Source organism: Octopus sinensis, linkage group LG20, assembly GCF_006345805.1.
Source record: "Octopus sinensis linkage group LG20, ASM634580v1, whole genome shotgun sequence".
Taxonomy (NCBI): Eukaryota; Metazoa; Mollusca; class Cephalopoda; order Octopoda; family Octopodidae; genus Octopus; species Octopus sinensis.
This window is the reverse complement of record NC_043016.1, coordinates 29636490-29660682: the sequence shown is the minus strand read 5'-3', so window position 1 is coordinate 29660682 and position 24193 is coordinate 29636490. Positions and strand designations below refer to the sequence as shown.

Below are 24193 nucleotides of genomic sequence, written 5' to 3'. Positions count from 1 at the left end.
ATGACATTATATATAATTGTTGATTGTCTTAGGCAATTATTGATTTTCTAATTTATTTAACTGAATTTTGCGTTACAATGTAATCGCATTACATGTGGTTAAGTTTGTAATTATGATCCTGCAAAAACTATTAGCTTTGTATACTCCCAGGAACCATCAAATTGCATGTCTCTAAGACTGTTTGACACTAATAGAAATAATCCCACCCGTAGGTGTCAAAATCACATTGATATTCATTATACAGTGAAGAAAGCTGATTGCATTCTTAAAATTGATTGAGTGTTTGAATATGTGGTTTATATGTGTTCGTAAGTTTAAATGTTGGATGCTAACATTTACTTGTAGTGTTTACTGCAGAACTTTTTTTTCGTTTTTTTCTACAGGTTCTTATGATAAACATTTGATTCTGAAATTGTTAGGAGTTCTCACTTTATTTGACGACATTTTGAATTGAAGTGGTTTAGGATATTTAATTTGATGAAGCCAGTTTTTACGTGAGGGGTATGCCTACCTTGTTAATTTAATGGAATAGGATAAATGATATACGTAGCACACACACACACACACAAACACACACACATATATATATCACCATCATTCTTTAACATTCATTTTCCTTGCTGGCATATAAATATATATATATAATCATCATCATCCATTAGATTTTGTTTTCCATGCTGGCATATATATATATATAAGCACCACGGTGTCAAGCAAATAGCATTCAGAATGTTAAGATGGGTAAAATGCTGTTAAGTTTTTGTGCCCAGCTTGCAAATAGTTCTGCCAGATTGCCATCTTAACTACAACATATTGGTTTCAAATTTTGACACAAAGCCAGCAATTTCTGGGAAACAGCTAAATTGATTACATCAACCCCAGTGATAAACTGGTACTTATTTAAGTACCTAAAAGGGATGAAACATTAAGTTGACCCTAGTGGAATTTGAACTCAGAACATAAAGACAGATGAAATGCTTTATTTACATTCGACAGATATTTGCCCTCATCTTGTTGTTAACACAACGTTTCGGCTGATATACCCTCCAGCCTTCTCATTCCTAAGGTATTTTTCGATGTTATTATTATTATTATTATTATTATTATTGTTCAGGTTACTGCTTGGAATCGAACTCGGAATCTTGGGGTTAGCAGCCTGTGCTCTTAACCACTACGCCATATGCCCATGGACATATGGCGTAGTGGTTAAGAGCATGGGCTACTAACCCCAGCTAAGCATTTTGCCTAGCATGCTCACAAATCTGCCAGCTCACCAACTTAGCTACAGCACTAATATTGCCAAGTGTTACTACTTCTGATACGAACTGGTCTAAAACTGCCCCTGGTCCTATGATACAAATTTATTGTTTTAAAATTATCTAAATTAAAACCTTTCATCAAATTTCCATGTTAATTTATGTTCCAAATACAAGCTTAATAACGATGAGGTTATTGTACTAAATTCATTATTTTCAAAATGAATTGAAACAAGGATGGTGTAGTTCTTCAGAAATATGGCCACAAAAAGGTTAAGGTGTTATACTGATTTAGTATAACAGTTTGCCACCATCATAAAAATAATTCCTTCAAACTCATCAAAAGATAAACAGAAATATTCTGTTTCACTTAAAAATGTCATTTTTGAATTTTTGGGGTTTTTTTTAAATTTAAGAATGTCTATTAGATTTAGAATTTGTTGTTATCAATTCTCATAATCAACTTGAATTCTCAAGATTCCAGAATATTCTATACTTAGAATATTTTCATATTAAATAAATAAGTACGTAAAGAAAACAATCTAAAAATGGTTAGATAAAGAGAAAAATGGCTTGATAACGAAAGAAATAATTCAGGTGAATGGTTGTAGTTGTTGTATTTCACATAATACACTGGCGAGATTTTAATTAATTTTGAAAATTAATTAATTTGGGAAGATTTAGTAAATTAATTTTATTCATGAATTAGTTGGTAGTATGTTATCCCATGTCAGGTGTAATCCAGTAGATTTAAGTATTCCTGCCCAGTCCATCAAATCATTTTTCTTTTTTTATTCCAGTTTAGTGTATCTAGGACTACATTATTCAAAGTGTTTTTTTTTTTCTTTTTTAAAGAGATAGCATGTGATTTGAGGGAGATCAGTTTGCTATATCTAGCAAATCAAGCAGCAACATTGATGCTTTTCCTGAGCACAAAAGCTCTGTTGTAAAATTATGGAAATTTCAATGTAAATATGAAACACTTTAAAACATGGATTAGAAGCAAAGCATGTCTTAGATTTAATCTGCATCAAAAGAATTAAATCTCAGATCAGCTCTGATACAGCAAACTTAGTGAAAGTGTTCCAACGGTGACCACTTTGTCTTTTTTCTAGAAATATAATTAGTGCACCCAAGACTATGCTATTCAATGTGTCCTTTTCTATGATATCGGGATGTGTGATTTGTGTGAGATTTGGCAGCCATTTCTAGCAGATCAACTATTATTGTTGTCACAAAGAGAAAATGGTAAATCACTGAAAAACATCAGTTAATGCATGCCAAGTGAAGAATGGATGATGAGTGGTGGTGACAATATAAGGTTACGGTTAGGGTAGAGGAAAACCTAGAAGAATATGGAAAGATTAAATATCATGATATGTTAGATACAGGATGAAGAGAAGAAAAGACACACCTTGCTAGATAAACCTGGCTAACCCATCTATGCACTAGTGTAGCTAGTGTCTCCCACAGTAGCCCTTCTGTGTGTCGCCCACCCCCTTCCTCGGACCCCACAAAAAACACACTACCTACAGCAGACCCAAAAGTGCCGCCCAGGGCAGACCACCCACTTGGCTAAGCTAGTGCATCTATGCCATGATAGTGATGAGACTAATGATTGATGACAGAAACAACAACAATGGTGACTAATAACGATGACGACAATGACAATGGTAATGATAACAACAACAACAATGATGAACGATGGTGGTGGTGGTGGTGGTGGTGATGATGATGATGATGAGGAGGAGGAGGAGGAGGAGGAGGAGGGGAGGAGGAGGAAGGGGGGGAGGTATTATGATGATTTACTTCAGTGAGTAAATGTGGATATACAGACAGAGCATGGGTGTAGAAATTTATTTAGAAAAATATTGATGAAAGAATTATTTAACATCATCTGATCTACAAGAGAGGAAAACAGTTTTTAAAAATGAAAAAAAAAAAAATACTGATAACAATAACGAAGAAAATTATTTGACAACATTAACAACAAAACTATAATTAAGAAATTAGAAAACAGGATTATCAAAACATTTAGTTAATAATTGGATAGTTTATCAAGTTTTATGGATTAGCATGCTTTTCTTTTTAGTCGTTTCTTTATTTCTTTTACTTCTTTGTTTTTTTTTTTCAATCTGGTCAATCAAACCTACTGGAATTGAACTGGAAATTCATAGAAACCAATCAATCATCAATGAAGCGGAATCATTTCCAAAAGATGTTTAGAAGCTGAAGAAACTGTCAATAAATGGATTAAAGTATTAGCCTAATTAGTGAAGGATAATTAGTCCAATAAAACACAACTACCTAGTATGTACACACACACACACACACACATATATATATATATGTGCAAGCATGGCTGTGTGATAAGAAGTTTGCTTTCTAACCACTTAGTTCCAGGTTCATTGGGCAAGTGTTTTTTTCTACCATAGCCTTGGGCCAACAAAAGCCTTGTGAGTGGATTTGGCAGATGGAAACTGAAAGAAGCCTACCACATTTATGCATGTGTGTGTGTGTCCTTGTAGCTGTGTTTGTCCCCCACCTCCAGTGTTGGAATGTTTGCTTCCTTGTAACTTAGAAGTTCAGCAAAAGAGACTGACAATAAATATCAGGCTTAGAAAAAAAATTAAGTGTTGGGGTTGATTTATTCAATTAAAATTCTCATGGCTGCAGTCTGATGACTGAAACATGTAAAAGATATAAAATACACACACACATACACACACACACACACACACACACACACACACACACACACACACACACACATGCAAACATGATATGAAACAGATATTGTTGTGTGTTTACAAAGTTCAATTCAAAACTACATGATACAGTTTCAAGTCCAATTCCAATATAACACACTTAGTGCAAGTACCTTCTATGTCAATATGAGTAAAATTTGGTAACTAGAAATGTTTCTCTCTCTGTCTATCTCCCTGTCTGTCTGTCTCTCTGTTTGTCTGTGTCTGTCTGTGTCTGTCTGTCTGCTTGTCTCTGTCTGTCTGTCTGTCTGTCCCTGTCTGTCTGTCTGTCCCTGTCTGTCTGACTGTCTCTGTCTGTGCATGTGTGCATGATCAAAGAAAAAATGCCATGTGGCTCCACCTGAGTTATGTCTCTTTATGACACAGTGACCCTTGTCCTTTACAAGTTCTATAAAATAAGTACTAAGAGGGAAAGGGGTCAGTTTACATGCAGTTCACCATCAAAATGAAAGTAAATTTGAAAAGAAACTGGAAGTGACATATCAAAATTTCATGAAAATAACATTATAAGTTATTGGATATTGCTGGCATGAAAAGAAGATTATAAAACACAAGATATTGCTAGCTTCCTATATAGGTCTCATGAAGTTGTTGATCTTCCACTCAATTTTATTGATCCAAATGATGACAGCATCCATACACAAACTGTACAAGAATAGTTGATGCTTGCCAAGAGGAAACTTATGCTACAATTTGGAACTTGTGATTTTTATTTACATTATATCTTCATGAGCAGGTATAGAGAAACAAATTTTGAGATCATGGTAAAGTATTCACAAATTCCATTACATGCATTAAAGATTATGTTTTCCTGTAGACATAGGCGCAGGAGTGGCTGTGTGGTAAGTAGCTTGTCTACCACCCACATGGTTCCGGGTTCAGTCCCACTGCGTGGCACCTTGGGCGAGTGTCTTCTGCTATAGCCTCGGGCCGACCAAAGCCTTGTGAGTGGATTTGGTAGACGGAAACTGAAAGAAGCCTGTCGTATATATGCATATATATGTATATGTATGTGTGTGTGTTTGTGTGTCTGTGTTTGTCCCTCTAGCATTGCTTGCCAACCGATGCTGGTGTGTTTATGTCCCCGTTACTTAGCGGTTCAGCAAAAGAGACCGATAGAATAAGTACTGGGCTTACAAAAATAATAAGTCCCGGGGTCGAGTTGCTCGATTAAAGGCGGTGCTCCAGCATGGCCACAGTCAAATGACTGAAACAAGTAAAAGAGTAAAAGAGAGTAAGAGTATATGATTGTTTTCATCTTACATGAAAACTATACATATATTTTATATGTATGAGGTGGTATAAAAAAATTTCCGGACTAGTTTTGTAGTGCGCCAACAGATGGCAGCACACAAGTGCATGTGCAGTGACAACTAGCAGTGACCTTCATGAAGCAGTGTGCTGAGTGACATTGCTGCGTTTACTTTGCAATTATTGAAATTTGTGTTTTTGTGATCACGTGTATGCTGTAGCCAGAAATTTCTTCATACACAGGAACAACGAGCCAACATGAAATTTTGCATTAATCTTGGGAAGTCTACTACAGAGACATTGAACATGCTTTCAGAAAGCTTATAGCAACAAGGCAATGGGCTGTACTCAATGTTTCAAGTGGCATAAGCACTTCAAGAGCAGAAGAATGTCCCTAGAAGACAATGAGTGATCTGGAAGACCTGCCACAATTGTCATTCCTGGAAATGTGGTAAAAATTCATCAGCTTGTGCATGAAGATCATCAGAGGACAATCAATGACATTGCTAATGTTGTTGGTTTGTCTTATGGGTCTGCCAAGTTTGTCCCCCACCTGCTGATTGCTGAACAGAAAGAACACCATGTCAAAGTCTGTCAAGATCTCTGTAAGCATGCTGCTGATGATGATCAGTCCTTCATAATTGAGGATCATCACCAGGGACGAGAGTTGGGTCTATGGGTATGTTCTTGAAATGAAGTAACAGTCATAACAATGGAAGAGCCCTTCATTTCCACAACTGAAGAAGGCACAACAGAGCCGCAGCTCAATCAAGAAAATGTTCATTGTTTTTTTTTTTTTCAACATTTATGGTATTGTGCATTGAGAATTTGTCCTCTGGGACCAAACTGTCAATTGAGAGTTCTACTGCAATGTTTTGAAGTATCTGAGGGAGGACTTTCAGTGAAAACAACTGGATCTTTGGAGCACAAAGAATTGAATTCTTCATGACAACCATCACCAAGTTCTCTTCACTTGCAAGGTTCTCACCAAAAACAACAGGGCACTGCTTCTGCACCTACTCAATTTGCCAGATTTGGCACCTGTCAACTTCCATCTTTTCCCCAAGATGAAAATGCAGCTCAAAGGTCGCCATTTTAACACAGTTGTCAATACCCAGAGCGAATCACAGAAGCTCCTCTACTCGCTTGCAGAAAACAACTGCCAGGCCAGGCCAGGTTCCAAAAATGGCAGGACCAACGTATTGCTGTGCAAGATGACTATTTCGAAGAAGATGATGTTAAAACTTAGATAAGTTACTTTTTATTAAGCATAGCTAGTCCAGAAACTTTTTGATACTATCTGTATATGTTCTTCATATTGGTTATGTCACATGCATTGTTTACAAAAAATTATGGAAGGTCAACACTGTCAATTCCAATTTGTATCACAATTTACTTTCACTTTTTTTTTACAATGGTCAATGCATATAAACAAGGAGCTCAATATAGCTGATTGCAGACCCATTATGTCAATGCCTAAGCATAACTAGTACAAAAATTGAAACAAGAATCAGAATCAAAAGTATATATGGTGTTAGAAAGGGCATCCTGGCGTTACAAAGGCCATCCAGCTGTAGAAACTCTACCAGATCAAGACTGAAGCCAGGTGCAGCCATCTGGTTCGCCAGCCCTCAGTCAAATCGTCCAACCTATGCTAGCATGGAAAGCGGACGTTAAACAATGATGGTGATGATGTATGCAGGTGGGTGTGTGCTTGAGATTGTGTGTGTGTGTGTGTGCATGCGTGTCAATATGGAAAATAGTAAATGCTGATAACTAAAACAAAGTGATTTTACACCAGTCTTAAAGTGAAACAATGACTAATTAAAACTGAAAAATGTATTTTTATTTACCTTGGCCGTTAACATCAACCGAAATACCTTTTTCAAGTTCAGTGATACCTTTCCTGTAGAATTCTATTGCTAACTCCTTACGGCCTGCAACAGATAAAATATTAACAATATAAATATTAGAAAAGAAAAGAAAAAAAAAAATGGCTCATTATCACAAATCAAACTCTTGTAGTAACATAGTGAATACCTGAAAGAGTGTTCTTCCTACCATGCCTGCCCCACACAACCAGAAATGATATTACATTAGCAATGCTATAACAGCTGTCAAAAGGAAACCATTTCTTTCTTTGCTCTAAAAGGTCAACAAACAACCCACTGAGGACTTCCTTAATAGGTGGTATGTTATTGTGATAGGAATCCACCCCAGTTACAGATTGGTTCTTATTTGATCAACACTTGTGGAATATGAACTCGTAACACACAGGATTATAACTGTGTATATTACAAAGTACAATACTGTTTCTGGCGCTCCACTGCTTTGGATAAAAAAAAAGTTTGAGAGATTTTAGTAACAATAGGCACAGGAGTGGCTGTGTGGTAAGTAGCTTGCTAACCAACCACATGGATCTGGGTTCAGTCCCACTGCGTGGCATCTTGGGCAAGTGTCTTCTGCTATAGCCCCGGGCTGACCAATACCTTGTGAGTGGATTTGGTAGACGGAAACTGAAAGAAGCCCGTCGTATATATGTATTTGTATATATATGTATGTGTGTTTGTTTGTGTGTTTGTCCCCCTAGCATTGCTTGACAACCGATGCTGATGTGTTTACGTCCCCGTCACTTAGCGGTTCGGCAAAAAGAGACGATAGAATAAGTACTGGGTTTACAAAGAATAAGTCCCGGGGTCGATTTGCTCGACTAAAGGAGGTGCTCCAGCATGGCCGCAGTCAAATGACTGAAACAAGTAAAAGAGTAAAAGAGTAATATAACTATATCCATGTGTGGTTAAGAACCTATAAGCACAGGCATAGTTGCGTGATTAACAAATCTGTTCTGTGCTAACATGGTTTGCCATTCAGTTCCACTGCATGGTACCTTGAGCAAGTACCTTTTATTTTAGCCCTTGGTTGATGAATGCCTCATGAGTAAATTTCGTAGGTAGAAACTATGTCAAAGACTATCATGTATAAAAGTGTGTGTGTGTGTGTGTTTGTCCCAACCCTACCACTTGATAACCAGTGTTGGTTTTTTTTTACATCTTTATAACAGCAGGTTGGCAAATAAAGATTGATAGAATGAGAACCAGACTTTAAAAAAAAAAGGTACTGGGTCTAATTTGTTTCACTAAAAAAACACCCCCTTGAATGTGATGCTCCAGCATGGCCACAGTCCAAAGATTAAAACAAGTAAAAGACAAAGGTAAATGGTATGCTTGTTGATCACAAACACTAAAAACTTCTCCATTATTTCAATGGTGATTACCATCTGGAGGAAGAATCTGTGCTCATGGCTTTCAGTAAAGTGAAAAGACCCCCTTCGGTCATGAATGACCATGGGATTGCACCTAGAAAGTTACCCTTCGAGGTACAAGTGCAGACAAGGTTGTTTATGGAAGACCAGCAGCTGCCCATGCATACCAGCCTCCCCACTCTTCACGCCACTGATGTTATCCAAGGGAAGGGTAAAGGGGCCGATACAGTTACCATCTACCAAATCTACTCACAAGGTTTTGGTCGGCCCAAGGCTATAGTAGAAGACACTTGCTCAAGGTGCTACGCAATGGGACTGAACTCGGAACCATGTGGTTGGTAAGCAAGCTACTTACCACACAGCCACTCATGCGCCTATTCTTCATAACATAGTTCAGTCTTATTAAACCACAGCTTTATTAGCAACATTTTTAGAAGCTATGCATTAAAAAAAAATGAGAGAATGTTGATTTATATCTCTTAGACCCAGTTTATAGTGTAATGGCATGGTAGATGGATTCTTCCCAAACACGCACTTGATGTTCTCAGAAACAAAATTCTGTTTTATTTACATGTGATTAAGCACTGATAATACTTGCAAATTTATCATCCTGTGTATCTAAATATCTTGTAAATAACTCACAAGTATTCAAAATAAAAATCAATAGGTGTGTTTTTTGTATTTCAAATATACATAAAATTTTCAAGACAAACAATAAAAAAAAAAAACCTTTCGTAGTTAATTCTCCATGGTTGCATAATTAGAATAGCTTTTGCAAATTTGGATAGTGATACATTGTCAAAGGCAAATGTTTTAGCAGCTCCTGTTGCTAACCAGTAAACCATGAACAGTAAACAGTACCAGTTTCCCCTTTGTTGACTAGCAATCAGAGTCCATATTCTTCACTGACTAACATGTGATTAGCAGAGTTCAGCAGACTGACGTCTGCATGGGAATCAGCCAAGGGTAATAGTTCAGGACAAAAAAATAGTGGTTGAAGTATTTAAACTGAAGTTTTGTGGGTCTGACACTGTAAGAATGACACGAAGAGAGTTAAGTTGATCAGACGGTACACAACTTACTACATTCAACACACTGAAGGAATGATAAGGTTTGCTCTGCCAAACTTTATACATTCACAGAATGTCAGTTAAAATTCTGCCAATGAAACCTAAATAAATTCATATTATTGTCTTGATTGCTATTTCTAAACTTCTTCACATTAAAGATCCTACATCATTTTAACGTACACTTTTTCCATGCTAGCATGGGTTAGACTTATTGAGGCAGTTTTTCAACAGCTGGGTGCTCTTCCTGTTGCTAACATTCACTCAATTCCAAATAAGGTACTATCATTCTGATCATTCGAAAAACAATCCAGTCAACAGGCAGACATCTCTTTGGAACAGATGTAAGCATTGGATATATAACCCAACCTCAGTCAACACAGATAGAGGACAGAACATGTTCCTCCTACACTCACCAACATATTGCTACGACCTTCTTGTGCAAAACTTTATTTAGGTTAGCAGCAGTACTTGAAAATCTCATTATTTTAGGAGACTAACACAGTTAATATATTTAAATGTCTCAATCATTGTCATTTCAACACAATAAGCACCACATCAATTATCATTGTTTAAAACAACTGATATATCTAAATGCTCTAATTATTCTTTGATTTCTGCTAATTTGCATCTAATACCAACCATACCATTCTTTAATTCTGATTAATTTCCTACTGAAATACACAGTTCATGTTTCGATTAGTTTTGAAAATAATCAAGAACTTGTGAAGATATAGTAAAATAATTGACTGTCATTTACTGGTCGCTGTTTAGCCCAAGGTCAGCTTTCATCCAGCAAGATCTATGAACAGAAGTGTTTTAAACCCTTTAGCATTCAGATTACTTAGTCAAACATAATGCTTATTTATTCACATTGTTTTGAATTAATCATGTATTATCTTGTAGCTTTGAGATTTCAATGATGTGATTGTCTAGTTATAGAATGACATAGAGGGGTAGGTGTGAGAGGCTGGATCTGGTCAGTTTGAACATAAAACAAAAACAATATTTTGGCTAGACATGGCTGGTTTATATGCTAAAGGATTAAGCTGTGATCACCACTTCATTAAGACATTGTGTAAACAGGAACAATATTATCCTAGATCATGGTAGGGTATGATTTGAGGGAGATTTGGCTGCCATAATGTCGGGAAATCATTGATTCAAGGATGTGCTGGTATATTGATTTGATGTTTGAAACATAACAAAATTTCTTTTAGATAAAATATTATATAAGATCATTTTGTTTCAAAGGAACAGGGCTGATCTGATGTTATTTAGCATCAAAAGGGTTAATTAACCCCCTTTTTAATTAGATTATTCTGTGAAATGTAATGCTTTTTTATTCACATTGTTTTGAATTTATCATACGTTATCTCAGAGCTTTGAGATATTGAATCATATGATTGTGTATTTTTACAATGACACTGTAGGGTAGGTGTGAGAGGCCAGATCTGGCTGGTTTAAGCTTAAAACAGATAGATTATTCAAACCAGATGTGGCCAGTTTAAATGCTGAAGGGTTAATACTGAATATTTATTCAACATCAGTATTCACAATGCTACTGTCCAGCCCCTCTGATTTAAAGCCACTGTAGCATTTTATGAAAGGTTTCCATTCCTGGAGTCTTGAAAAGATTATAATATTAGAGATGAAACAGAAGGCGTAGCAAGATTTTAGCTGATCATCTTGTTTTCAATCATTTAAAAACTGAACTTCTAGTGTACCTTTATTTCAAAGTCAAGCCGCATTTCTACTGAATTATCAAGATTTTTCTTAACTTCTTTTGATTACATTCCAACAGCTTGAAAAATAATTATCAGCCAAAACATTATTTGAGTCTTAATACCTTTCCGAAAAATAAACAGTAAAAAAATTTTTAATTTGTTTGGGTGGAGTTCAACATAGCTGAGATATTGCATCAGGAATCCTCTCTCAAGTGAATACCCTATCAGACATTATTTGATCAAAGCTTTAGATTATTTCAATGTAATCTTTCTCCAAGAAACTTGAGAGATGTCAGTTTAATCTCCTTAGTAAAGCATTTTAAATCCTGCTTGGTTAATAAATGGAGATTTCATGACCTGAAAATCTACATTCATAATTAAAAAATCAATTAAAAATCAGGAAATTATGAAATGGATGATTGAGACTATTTTTATAAAGAGTGGCTAAAGTAACTCAAGCTGACACAACCTATTATTATTATTATAACCATTATTAAGGCAGCAAGCTAGCAGAATTGGTAGCACACTGGTTGAAATGCTTAGTGACATTTTCTTGTCTTTAAGTTCTAAGTTCAAATTTCACAGAGGTCATCCTTTCAGGGTAGATAAAATAAGTACAAGTTGATTACCGGTATCAATGGCCTTGTGCCAAAATTAGAAACTATTATTGTTATTATTATTATTATTGAGTGAGAGAGCAGTGCATGCCATCAAAGTGACACTGGGGTAAAATATACGAAGCCCAGTATACCCAGTATGACTACCCATCTGATAAGGGTACACTAGGCACATGCATCACAACCGTATGTGCGTGACATGGTGATCTCATATCAAGAGAAACGACACATGACCTTGCAGGTAGGGGCCATGTTAGAATTTTCTTCAGGTCGAGTAGCCCATCCTACTCAAAAGATCCCTGAATAAGGGTTGTTTAAGGATGTTGAGCAAAATATCCATGTTTCCAAAGGTGAATTAATCAAATCCCAAAGAAATCCTCTCAACACATGGCTATGATGCTCCTCCACTACTTCTGCTCATGATGATCAGAGATGCACATATCATCAGCCACTAAGGGACATGCTCAACTGGTTAAGGTCTGTTATTTTTATTACCGGTGGTGGTGGTAGTAGGAGGAGGGCAGAACCATTAGCATACTGAACAAAATGCTTAGCAGTGTTTCATCAGTCTAGTTTTAAAGCCTGACGAGGTCCCTTTGCCTTTCATTCCTTCAGAATTGCTAAAATAGGTACCAGTCAAGTATTGGGAGAGGTATACTGTAAAAACCCATGTAATTTACGCACATTTTTTTTTACAAAAACAAGAATAAACATTAGGAGGTGTGTAAATTACATGAGTAGATCATTTCCAGAATTTTTTTAGAAATCTTATTTGTCAAAAAATGATGTACAGGAAGTTGATTCATTTAATGCCGGTTTTTACAGGAAAAATATAATGAAGTTGACTTTATTTATGCTGGACAGTATAATGCTTACTTTTTCCGTATAAATCTACTAAAAACATTAAATGTTAACTACTTTTTGAAGTTTGATGTTCAAGCTGCTAATCACGGTCTGGGCCATATTTTACATTGCTTGGAGTTTCTACCTATCGCAATGGAGCCCAGCAATTTCCTTAGATAGATCAGTTTTGTAGTAAAGAGTGTTTGCCAACATAACATGGCAGTCTTGGTTTAGGACAAATGTTGCTGTGATTTAGCCCCAGGAGACATCATCTCCAGCTGGCTATACGACACGATCTGTGTCCTTATATTTTCGAACAAGGGAATCTAACACCCCCACTCAGCTCAAAACAATATCTGTATATCACAATTTCCGGATTATTTCCCTCCATTAGCATGGACTAATTGTTTGGCTAGAGTTGGTGGTGCCAAATTCCTGTTCGAAATATATAGTTTTCGAAGTGACAACTAGTCACTGATTTATAAATTAGAAAGTTACTATTTCTAAATATCACAACGTGAAAAATCGGTAAAAGAGTGTATTGATTGGGTTTAGCAAGGTACAGAATGATGTCAGTGAATTGAGAGAGAAATGTAAGAGACAATAGGCTTTGAAATCAGATTGAATGGAAAATGTAATTATACAGAATGTAATCAATTAATCAGAAATTAATTAATATAATCTATAATGTATCAATAAATTTTTTAGTGGATCAAATCAATGACCTTGTTTTTGATTTCCCATTCAGTGCTTGATTCATATTACTAAGGTATACTGTAAAAGCATCAAAGTCACAACATCTTTCATTTCTGCAATAAACTAGAATTAATAAAAAACTTGGAGTGGCTGTGTGGTAAGTAACTTGCTTACCAGCCACATGGTTCTAGGTTCAGTCCCACAGCATGGCACCTTCGGCAAGTGTCTTTTACTATAGCCTCGACTCAACCAAAGCCTTGTGAGTGGATTTGGTAGACGGAAACTGAAAGAAGCCCGTCATATATATGTGTATATATATATATGTATGAGTGTGTATAAGTTTGTGTGTCTGTAATTGTCCCCCTAACATTGCTTGACAACCGATGCTGGTATATTTACATCCCGGTAACTTAGCGGTTCGGCAAAAGAGACCGATAGAATAAGTACTGGGCTTACAAAGAATAAGTCCTGGGGTCGATTTGCTCGACTAAAGGCGGTGGTCCAGCATGGCCACAGTCAAATGACTGAAACAAATAAAAGAGTAAAAGAGAAGTAAAAAGTTTAAACAATTTGGCACATCACTATATGACATGGCTGTGTGGTTAAGAAGTTCACTTTGCAACCAAGCGATTTCAGGTTCAGTCCTACAGCATGGCACCCTAAGCAAGCACCTTCTCCTATCGCACCAAATTAACCAATGCCTTATGAGAGAATTTGATAGACGGAAGCTAGGGCTGTGGAGTCGAAACAAAAAACTTTGACTCCAACTCTAACTCCTCTACTATTGGCGACTCCGACTCCTCTTTATGTAATTAAGTGATTGTGGTCTACATATCTCATAAAGCATATACATACACTTGTACTTTGAGTGGGCCTATATGTTACAACTGGTTTATATTAAAGAATAAAGACATTGTCAGTCGGAGTCAGAGTCAGTATAGTTTAACCAACTCCGACTCCAGCTACCCTTCAATTGTTTCCAACTCTGACTCCACAACTGCAACTTCACAACCCTGATGGAAACTGTGAGGAAGCCCATGTGTGTGTATGTTTGTATGTATGTATGTATAAGTATTATGCATGCATGTGTTTTTGTGTCTCCACCATTGCTCAACAACCAGAGTTGGTTTGTTTACATACTCATAATTTAGCAGTTTAGTGACAGAGACTAACAGAATAAGTATCAGACTTAGTACTGGGATTGATTAGCTTGACTGAACCCTTATAGGCAATGCCACAGCATGGCTGCAGTCCAATGACTGAAACAAGTAAAGAGAAAGGATAAAAACAAAAAAAAACCAAACAATTTCCAAGACACAGGTTTAATCCAATTAACAAATTAGATGCCTTTCACATTGAAAACCAGAACGCAGACAATAAGCTAACAAGGGAGCCTCTAGGTGGTTACTCAGGTAGTTAGAAATAGCAATCAAATTTCTTTCCTTCAAATCACACCTACCATCTTTTAAAAAAGAAAAAGAAGACACTGGATAAAGTAGTCCGAGATGTACTTTACATTTTATACACATGTATGAATTTAGGCATGTATGTATGTATATATATATGTATGTATATATATATATATATATATATATATATATACACACACACACATGCATAGATACTTAAATATAAACATATATGTACATATGCATACATACATACATACATACAAACAAACAAACACATACACACAGACACAGACACACAGGTATATGGAAGAGTCATGGTTGGAATACTATTCAATCAGGGCCCGAATTGAGGAAGTGGGTGGGGGGTGCTTAAGCAACAGTAACAAATACAAATCCAACCACAAGATGCATAAACACAAATACAAAGACAGAAAGAAGCATAAGAAAAAAAACAAAAAACAAAAAAAACACAAAAATAATTTTAAAATATATAACGGAAATACTGGTGTAGCAGATGTTAAATAAAAACAACGTTCCCACCACGCCCATCACCACCAACCTACTGTTACAGGGAGAGAAATTGCCTCATATGTTGTTGCACTGTTATTGAAAAAAAAACCCCAAAAAAAAACATAGTATTCAGCAGCATTAACGGAATGTCATTAGAGAAGAGTGAAGAGAGCAAGAACATAAATAAACCCATGAAATCAATGAGGAACAGGTTGGAGGTGAAGAGGGGGGCGGGGGAGATTTGTTCAGTTGTGGCAGCGGTGGTGGTGGTGGCGGCGCTGACTACAAGATTTCCCCCCCTCCCCTCCCCTCCCCGCACCCTTCTGCTGCTGTAATGAGATTCTATCTACAGTGGAATCGGTTTGGTTGCTAAGCAATGATGACTCACACTGAATCAGTAATTCAATAATAATAATAATAATAATAATAATAATAAAAACAACAAAACAATAAATAAAATAAATAAACAACAACAAAACACGCGCACACACCCGAGAAAATATCAAAATCTGAAACAGCAACTACAACTGCTAATAATAATAATAATAATAATAAATAATAATAAATAATAATAATAATAAAAAATAATAATAATAAATAATAATAATAAATAATAATAAATAATAATAATAATAAATAATAATAATAATAAATAATAATAATAATAATAATAAATAATAATAATATTAATAACGCAATAAAAGAGAAACATATATATATACACAAATGTCACTTAAAAGCTTGGAAGTACCTGTGAAAGTGCATTGAAGTACAAATTTGAAATTTCACTCTAATGTTAAAGCTAATGCACTGTTCTAAAGTGGGTTTCCTGAGTGAAGGTGATAGAAACGTTGATGGTGGTTGTAAGGTAAGATACATAACTACAAGAAGAGGAAATATATATATATATATATATATATATATATATATATATATATATATATATATATATTTAATATTATAGCACTAAATGAAGCACCTGTTACCATATGTATATGTACTAGATACATGTATGTGTGTGGTATCTATATATTATATACATACACACACACCAGCATGGAAAAATGGAAAAACAGACATCAAATGATAATGATGACATACATTTGTGCCCATGTACATATATATATATATATATATTATTCTCTTTATTCTTTAACTTGTTCAGTCATTTGACTGCGGCCATGCTGGAGCACTGCTTTTAGTCAAACAAATTCTTTGTAAGCCTAGTACTTATACTATTGGTCCATTTTGCCAAACCACGAAGTTACAGAGGATGTAAACACACCAACATCAGTTGTCAAGCAATAGTGGGAGGACAAACACAGACACAAATATATACATAAATATATATATACAATGGGCTTCTTTCAGTTTCCATCAACCAAATCCACTTGCAAGGCTTTGGTTGGCCTGAGGCTATAGTAGAAGACACTTGCCCAAGGTACCACGCAGTAGGACTGAACCTAGAACCATGTGGTTAGGAAGCAAGCTTCTTACCACACTACATGAATTTGTAACTACATGAATTTTAGTCACTCCCACCACATGACATCTTGGACAAATCTCTTCTACTATAGCCCCCAGAATGACCAATGCCATGTGAGCAAATTTTGGAAAAGGGAAGCTGTGTGGAAGCCAATCATATGTATGTGCATGTGTGTTTTTGTGATTGTCCCCTAACACCACTTGACAAATGATGTTCTTTTGTTTACATCCCTTTAACATAACCAGTTTAGCAAAATAAAAAGAAAGAATGACCAACAGAATAAGTATCTGACTTTAATAAGAAAAAAAGGGTTAGTCCTGATTTGTTCAACTAAACACTTTAAAGTGGTGCCCAGCATGGCCACAATCCTATGACAATCTATAAAAAATTGAAGGATATATATACTCATATGTGTACATATGCATATACAGACAATTATTTTTTTTTTTTTTACATCTGTTTTCCATTCTTACAAGGGTTGGACAAGTCACAAACCATTGCAAGTCTTACTTATGATCTGTCTCTTCTACAGGTTCTACTAACTTGGAATACTCGGCACTTTCTTATACAGCATTCATGCTATATATGCACAGCATATACATACTAGTGCAGTCATATTCCATATGCACCACATGTCCATACTAGTACAGTCACCTCTCTTGTACACTGCACTTGATTCCTCTTATAAGGCAGATCCAGAATAACTTCTGCTAAATCAGATCAACATTAAAAGGATTCATGCCATTAGAAGAATTAAAGAAGAGCTTAGAATCTTCAAGCAAAAGGTACCAATTGTAATTTTGGATTTTTCCCAGGCATTTAATAAATAATGTCAACAGAAATATCAAGTTATATATCTTGCTGAACTAATGTATCCCAGATAAGATTGTTAAAGACATCACCATCAAGTACTAAAATATCAACAAAATGTGTGTAAAGCACAAGTCTACGAGGTGGTTTCAAAATGTTCCTGGACTAGTTTTGTAGCACACCAACAGATGGCAGCACACAGTTGCGAGTCCAGTGAGACCTAGCAGTGACCTTTATGCTCTAGTGTTCTGAACAACATCACTGTGTTTACTTTGCAAGTTGTGAAATTTGTGTTTTTGGGAAATCTGCTACAGAGACATTGAGCATGCCTCAGAAAGCTTATGGCAACAAAGCAATGGGTCATACGCAATGTTTTGAGTGACATGGGCACTTCAAAAGCAGAAGAACATCCTCGGAAGATGATGAGCAATCTAGAAAACCTGCCACAAGCATCACCACCAGAAATATGGTATTGTTATTAAGAATTCATCCCCCGGGGCTAGCCATTAATCAAGAGTTCTACTGCAACATTTTGAAGCACTTAACGGAGAACACTTGACAAAAGCGACCAGATCTATGGAGCGCAAAGAAATGGATTCTCTACCAAGCTCTCCTCACTTGTGAGTTTTATCACCAAAAACAACATGATATTACTTCTGCATCCCCCCTATTTAGCACCTGCAGAGTTTCCTTTCTTCCCCATGAAAATGCAGCTCAAAGGTCACTGTTTTAACACCATTGTTGAAATCCAGAGCAACTTGCAGAAGGTTCTTAATGCGCTTACAGAAAATGACTTCAAGGCTAGAGTCTAAAAGTGGTAGGAACACTGGGATTAGTGCATTGTTACACAAAGTGACTATTTCAGAGGAGGTAAATAAGTTGTTTTATTAAACATAGCTTATTTTAATCCAGGAACTTTTTGATAACACCTCATATGTAAGTGTTTCTCAACCATTTTCTTAATCTATAGACCCTTTTGATTTCAGCTTTACTTGGGTGGATCCCCCAAGTCATTTGATGCTTAAAAATCTTATACTTTTATAATTAAATATTGCAAGGAATTTATATGAAAGCAATTGTTAAACTATTTCATGAACTGTAAAAGTATATATTGAAAAGGTTTCAAGATGCAACGAAAATTTTAGGAAAATAAAAATAAGGAATAGAGAGGAAATTTTACCAGTGAGTGTGTTAAATTATAAGGCAGAAAAAGAAAACGACTCTCCCCAGACACAACAGAATATGTTTCAACACACGATCTCATAGAGAGAATTTTGCAAACCAAATCCCAAAACAAAATTTATGGCAGATAAATTTTAGCAACAAAATTTTATATGGACTCCCAAGGGCCAAATATGGACCCTGGTTGAGAACCCTAGGTCTACGTAAAGAGTTCTCAACAACAAGGAACCTTTAGGGAGAAACGCTTGTTCTCTTTCTCATTATCATTGTACTGCACTGCATCCTTAGGTAAACTCTTGACCCCCATCCAAGACATAGGTCTCACCTTCAAACAGAAGCAGTCAAGACATTACCAGGACCTGTATCTCTCTAATTTTGATTATCTTGAAGATTTTACTCTCAAGAGCTCATTAGCTGTGTGACATATAAGACTTGTTAATATCACTTGAGAATTTTGTAGCATTCTATGACTTCAAAATATTTCTTTTGTGTTCTACATAGCTGACAGTAAGAAAGACTTCTTTACTTGCTTGAAGTGTTTGTAACAAGCTTCAAAACAGCTAACAATCAATTATTTCAAAGTCAACAAGACAGGCCTTCTTCAGGACAGTATGTGTAGAGAGCATTCTTGTCTCCAGAGAAAAAAAAAAACTGGAAGGAGAGTTTCAAGGTTGCTTTGATGGCATATATACCACATTTTCCATCAGGATTTTCATAGACACACACTTATTGACACAATTTAGAATTAATGGGTTTCTCAGTATACTTAATGAAGACTAAGATTTTAGGTGATAGAAAAAGACTGATACCATCAGTAAAATGGCTGGACTCAATGTACAGAAAAGGAATAAGCAGAAATTCCATTGAGTGTATCCTATGTGATCTGTGGGTACACAAGAGATGTAATGGAATTGAAGGCATGCTGACAGTGAATGGAGTCTTTACCTATGGAAGATGTACAGGATTAACAAGTTCTCAGAGCATCAGTAAAAGAAATTCCTTGTAATGCTCAGAGGGCTCTATAGAAGTAACTTTTGCAGGTACAACGTATTACTATTTTATTTCTTGAAATTTTCAGCTAACAGAGATTAATTCTTGTTCAACATTTTAACCAAAGTAAATAGATGACTCATCTACGTACTTTGATCTTTACATGGGGCTCCTCAACACAGAGGGTGAAGAAATGCCAGGAGATACATATGGAAGGATCCAAGAAGAAGACAAAGAAAGATACATGCAGAGATGGAGAAGGCTGATCTCAGAAACTTAAACATCTTAAACCTCACAAAGTAAATAACAAAAGAATGCAATAATTGGAGAGATGCTGTGTTGGAGAGCTTACAATCAATTTATGCAAGCATGGAAAAGTTGACATAGAAATAATGATGATAATGATGGTGGTAGTGGTGGTGGGTGGGTGTGTGTGTATGTAGGCACAGGCATGGCTGTGTAGTTGAGAAGCTTGCTTCCCAACCATATGGCCTTGGGTTCAGTCCCACTGTATGGCATCTTGGGCAGGTGTCTTCAACTATAGCCTCAAGTTCAAATTCTTGTGAGCGACTCTGATGAACAGAAACTAAAAGACTCTCATTGTGTACGTGCATGTATATGTGTGCATGTGTGTTAGGGTATACCTTTGTCTAGTTATTACAAGATGGTTGTAAATGGGAATTTTCATCATATAAGCAAGGTCGTTCATTTCCATTCCTCTGTGAAAAAAAACATGTCCAAACATGGGGAAATATTACCTTACCTGGAAACGAGTGAGGGCTGGCATCCAAATGCAGAAAATCTGCCTCAACAAATTCTATCTGACCAGGCAAATATAGAAAATTAAATGTTAAATGATGGTGACAACACACACACATGTAACAGCCATGTTTATTTTCCATATTTGCACAAAACAAACAGCATTTGTTGAGGTATCTTCAATAGTTAGATGCCATTCCTGTTGCCAGCCACTCACCTGTTTCCAAACAAGATAATATTTGTCCTGACTAAACAGGTTTTTCCAGAAGGCTGGAAACCAAGGATGTCAGTTGTATGAAAATGTCACTCATTTATTTACGACTATCATGTAATGCTATGACAAAGAGGTACAAGCACACATGCAAGTTGATCAAGTCATTTGTCATTTCTTCCATGAGGTTCAGCCTTCATAACTTCATCCCATGCCTTCCTGGGTTTCCCCTCTTCCACAAACTCCATCCATTTAAGTGATCAGCACTTCCTTATACAGTTGTCCTCGTCTATATGCATAACATGTCCATACCAATGCAGACCTCTCCCTTGCATACCACATCTCATTCCCTGACATTCAATTTTTCTTTCAACACAATTGTACTTTGTTGCACATGCACAGATGTTACACATTCAATAGAACAAACCAGCTTCATTTCTTTTCAGTCTTTGCATGTCTTCTGCATGCACTGTCCACATTTCACTACCATGTAGCATTACATGGATCATACAATCTACCCTTTCACTTTAAGAGAGAAGACTTTTGTTACTAACAGAAGTGGTAGTTCTCCCAACTTTCACTAGCCAGTCCTTATTCTAGCAGCTATGCTTTCAGAACATCCTCCTCCACTGCTAAGTAGGTCACCTAGGTCACAACTGCCACAGCTTTTCAGGAAATCTGTTTTGCATGTGTTCTTAGAGTTTATTGTTCTTGCACACCTATCACATGCCAAAAATACTTTCCTGTTAACCTCCCTTTGATGCTACTGCACCACTTGTGTCCATAGTTTGCACTGGGCTGTATAGAATTCCTACCTAAACTCTTTCTATGTATTGAATAAAACCATTTATCTCAAGAAATTAGCATCCTCTCATTTTTCCGGCTTACTAGAACTTTGATCTTTGCTAAGTTTCGATTCGGTACCAGGAACTTCAAAATTCTACTAGTCTCAGCTATATGAACAAGGTCATCAGTATAAATGAGCTCACACAGGCGACCAGTGTTAAACTATTCTAGGAGAACAATGATAAGTAGGAGGGGACTGACAACTGAGCCCTGGTGAAATCCTACCTGCACACTAAATTCATTACTATATTTCATGCTAACTTTCACCTTGCTGACAACATACTTATAAATATATTCAAATATTTACAATAAAGTATGCCTTGCAAAGTGCATTATAAATAATGCAAACATTTCTGATATAGAACTCAACAGAATTTTTTCAAATGAATAAATATATCAAAAGTTGGTAGTCCACTCAGAATTTTGCACTGGGTTAGGCTATTCATAATTGCAGGGGAGAATAAATTGCTTGCAGTATATATATAAGCATAAGTTGACTTTGGATGGATGTAAGAGTAGGGTGATAACTAATTGAAAACTGGCTACAAAGCTGTAGAAAGTTATGGCTTAGGCATGTATAACCATGAATGGTTTTGGATAATCATTAGCACTACAAGTATTTGCATTATCAATGGATAACATTTGAAATTATTTGAGGACAGTTAAAATCATGGCGAATGACCTTTATAATACTACGCATGACAGAACTTAATTCATATTGTTAGAGAGAGATAGATAGATAGATAGAGAGAGAGAGAGAGAAAGAGTGTGTGTGTGTGTGTTTAATTTTGTAGCGATTGGTTATTGTTCTGCTTCAGAGGTCAAATTCCTATAAATCTAATATTAGCTATTGTTATGTATACGAAATGAGCAACCGAATGGAAATACATATGCACATCGAAGAATTAACACATTTATCTATCCATACATTATCATCATTTTACATGTCTACACACAAGCATGGTGTATATATATATATACATATATATATTTATATACACACACATACACATACATACATATATATGCACATACATATATAACACACATATATATAGATATATAACATATACATACATACCATATATACATACATATATATACACACACACACAACATATATGTATATATATATACACATAATGCATATAATATATATATATATATATTTAACACATACATATATAACATAAATTTAACAAAGATATACCATATATATATATACATATAAGACACACGCACACACACACACATATATATATATATACACACTTATATAACATACACTTGCATCGGAAATTAATTAGCACTTCTCAAATTTCTACATTTTCTTAATTTAATTAACTTATTATCAGAAACGAACTCGTTTTTAATCAAAAATTTATTAAAACATATCCCAGCACACCACATAATTGTTATTATCGTGAATTTAGTCAATATCTTGTTGCTCCTCCTTTGGCAGCAATGACAGCTGCTACGCGGGTCGGCATGCTGTCTATGAGTGCCTGCAGGTACTGTGAAGGGGATGGCCCCCCCCATGCAACAAGAAGTGCCCCAAACAGCTCGTGTCGGTTCCTGTATTGCTGCACATTCAAATCCCTACCCAATCGACTCCAGAGGTTCTCAATAGGGTTCAGGTCAGGTGACTGGCCAGGCCAGTCCATGACCGTCACCCCATGGTTCCTTGAAGAACCGGGTGAGCTTGGCTGTGTGGGAAGGCGCGTTGTCCTGCTGGAGCACGTACTCCTCGCCACCAAAGAGGTATCCCGTACTATCTCAACGTACTTTGCTGCGTTGATGTTGCCTTCGACGGCATAGAGCCGCCCAACACCACTGTAGCTGAACGCCCCTCACACCATCAGACCACCCCCACCATGCTTCATGGTGGGAGCAATGCAGTCTTTGTTGAAGCGCTCACCCCTGCGGCGTCGCTCATGGACAGGCTTGTCACTGACGAGACTGAATCGCGACTCGTCAGTGAAACATCTGTCCGCCACTGCTGCACGGTCCATGTCTTGTGGGCACGGGCCCAGAGCAGCCGCCTCTTCCGGTTTTGGGGGCGGCCTACAGGATTTTAGACCAGCTTCCAGTAATCTGGTCTTGACGGTGGTTGTAGACAACTGCTTCCCTGTCATCTTTTGCACTCTCCTCCGCCAGTTGCCGGGTCGTTGCCCTTCGGTTGTACAGTGACATTCGGATCATGATCCGGTCTCCCGCTGGGTCGTCAGCCTCTTCCGTCCCCTACCCTTTTTGTCAGCTGCTGATCCGGTTTCCTCGTATTTCTTAAATAAGCACTGAATTGTGCGCCTGGCTACACCAAGTTTTCTGGCTATTGCAACCTCCGACAGCTTCCCACGCCACGAGAGAGCCTCGTACCGTCTCTCCAAGGTCATGCGAGGTCTTGGGCCCATCTAGGAATGAACGATAAAAACCAGTTATTTTCATTAAAACTATTCATTTGAATAATGTTATGCTATAAACAAAACTACTATGAGTTATA

At 36.5% G+C, this 24193-nt stretch overlaps 1 protein-coding gene across 1 annotated transcript in view; it reads right to left on the bottom strand.

Moving 5' to 3' along the window:
• The window catches only part of LOC115222555 (spastin), a 108616-nt gene that overhangs the window by 47527 nt on the left and 36896 nt on the right, over positions 1-24193 (bottom strand). The window contains exon 2 of the mRNA XM_029792821.2: positions 7129-7212. Within this exon, the coding sequence (XP_029648681.2) occupies positions 7129-7212 (84 nt within the window). The remainder of the gene's footprint in view (positions 1-7128; positions 7213-24193) is intronic.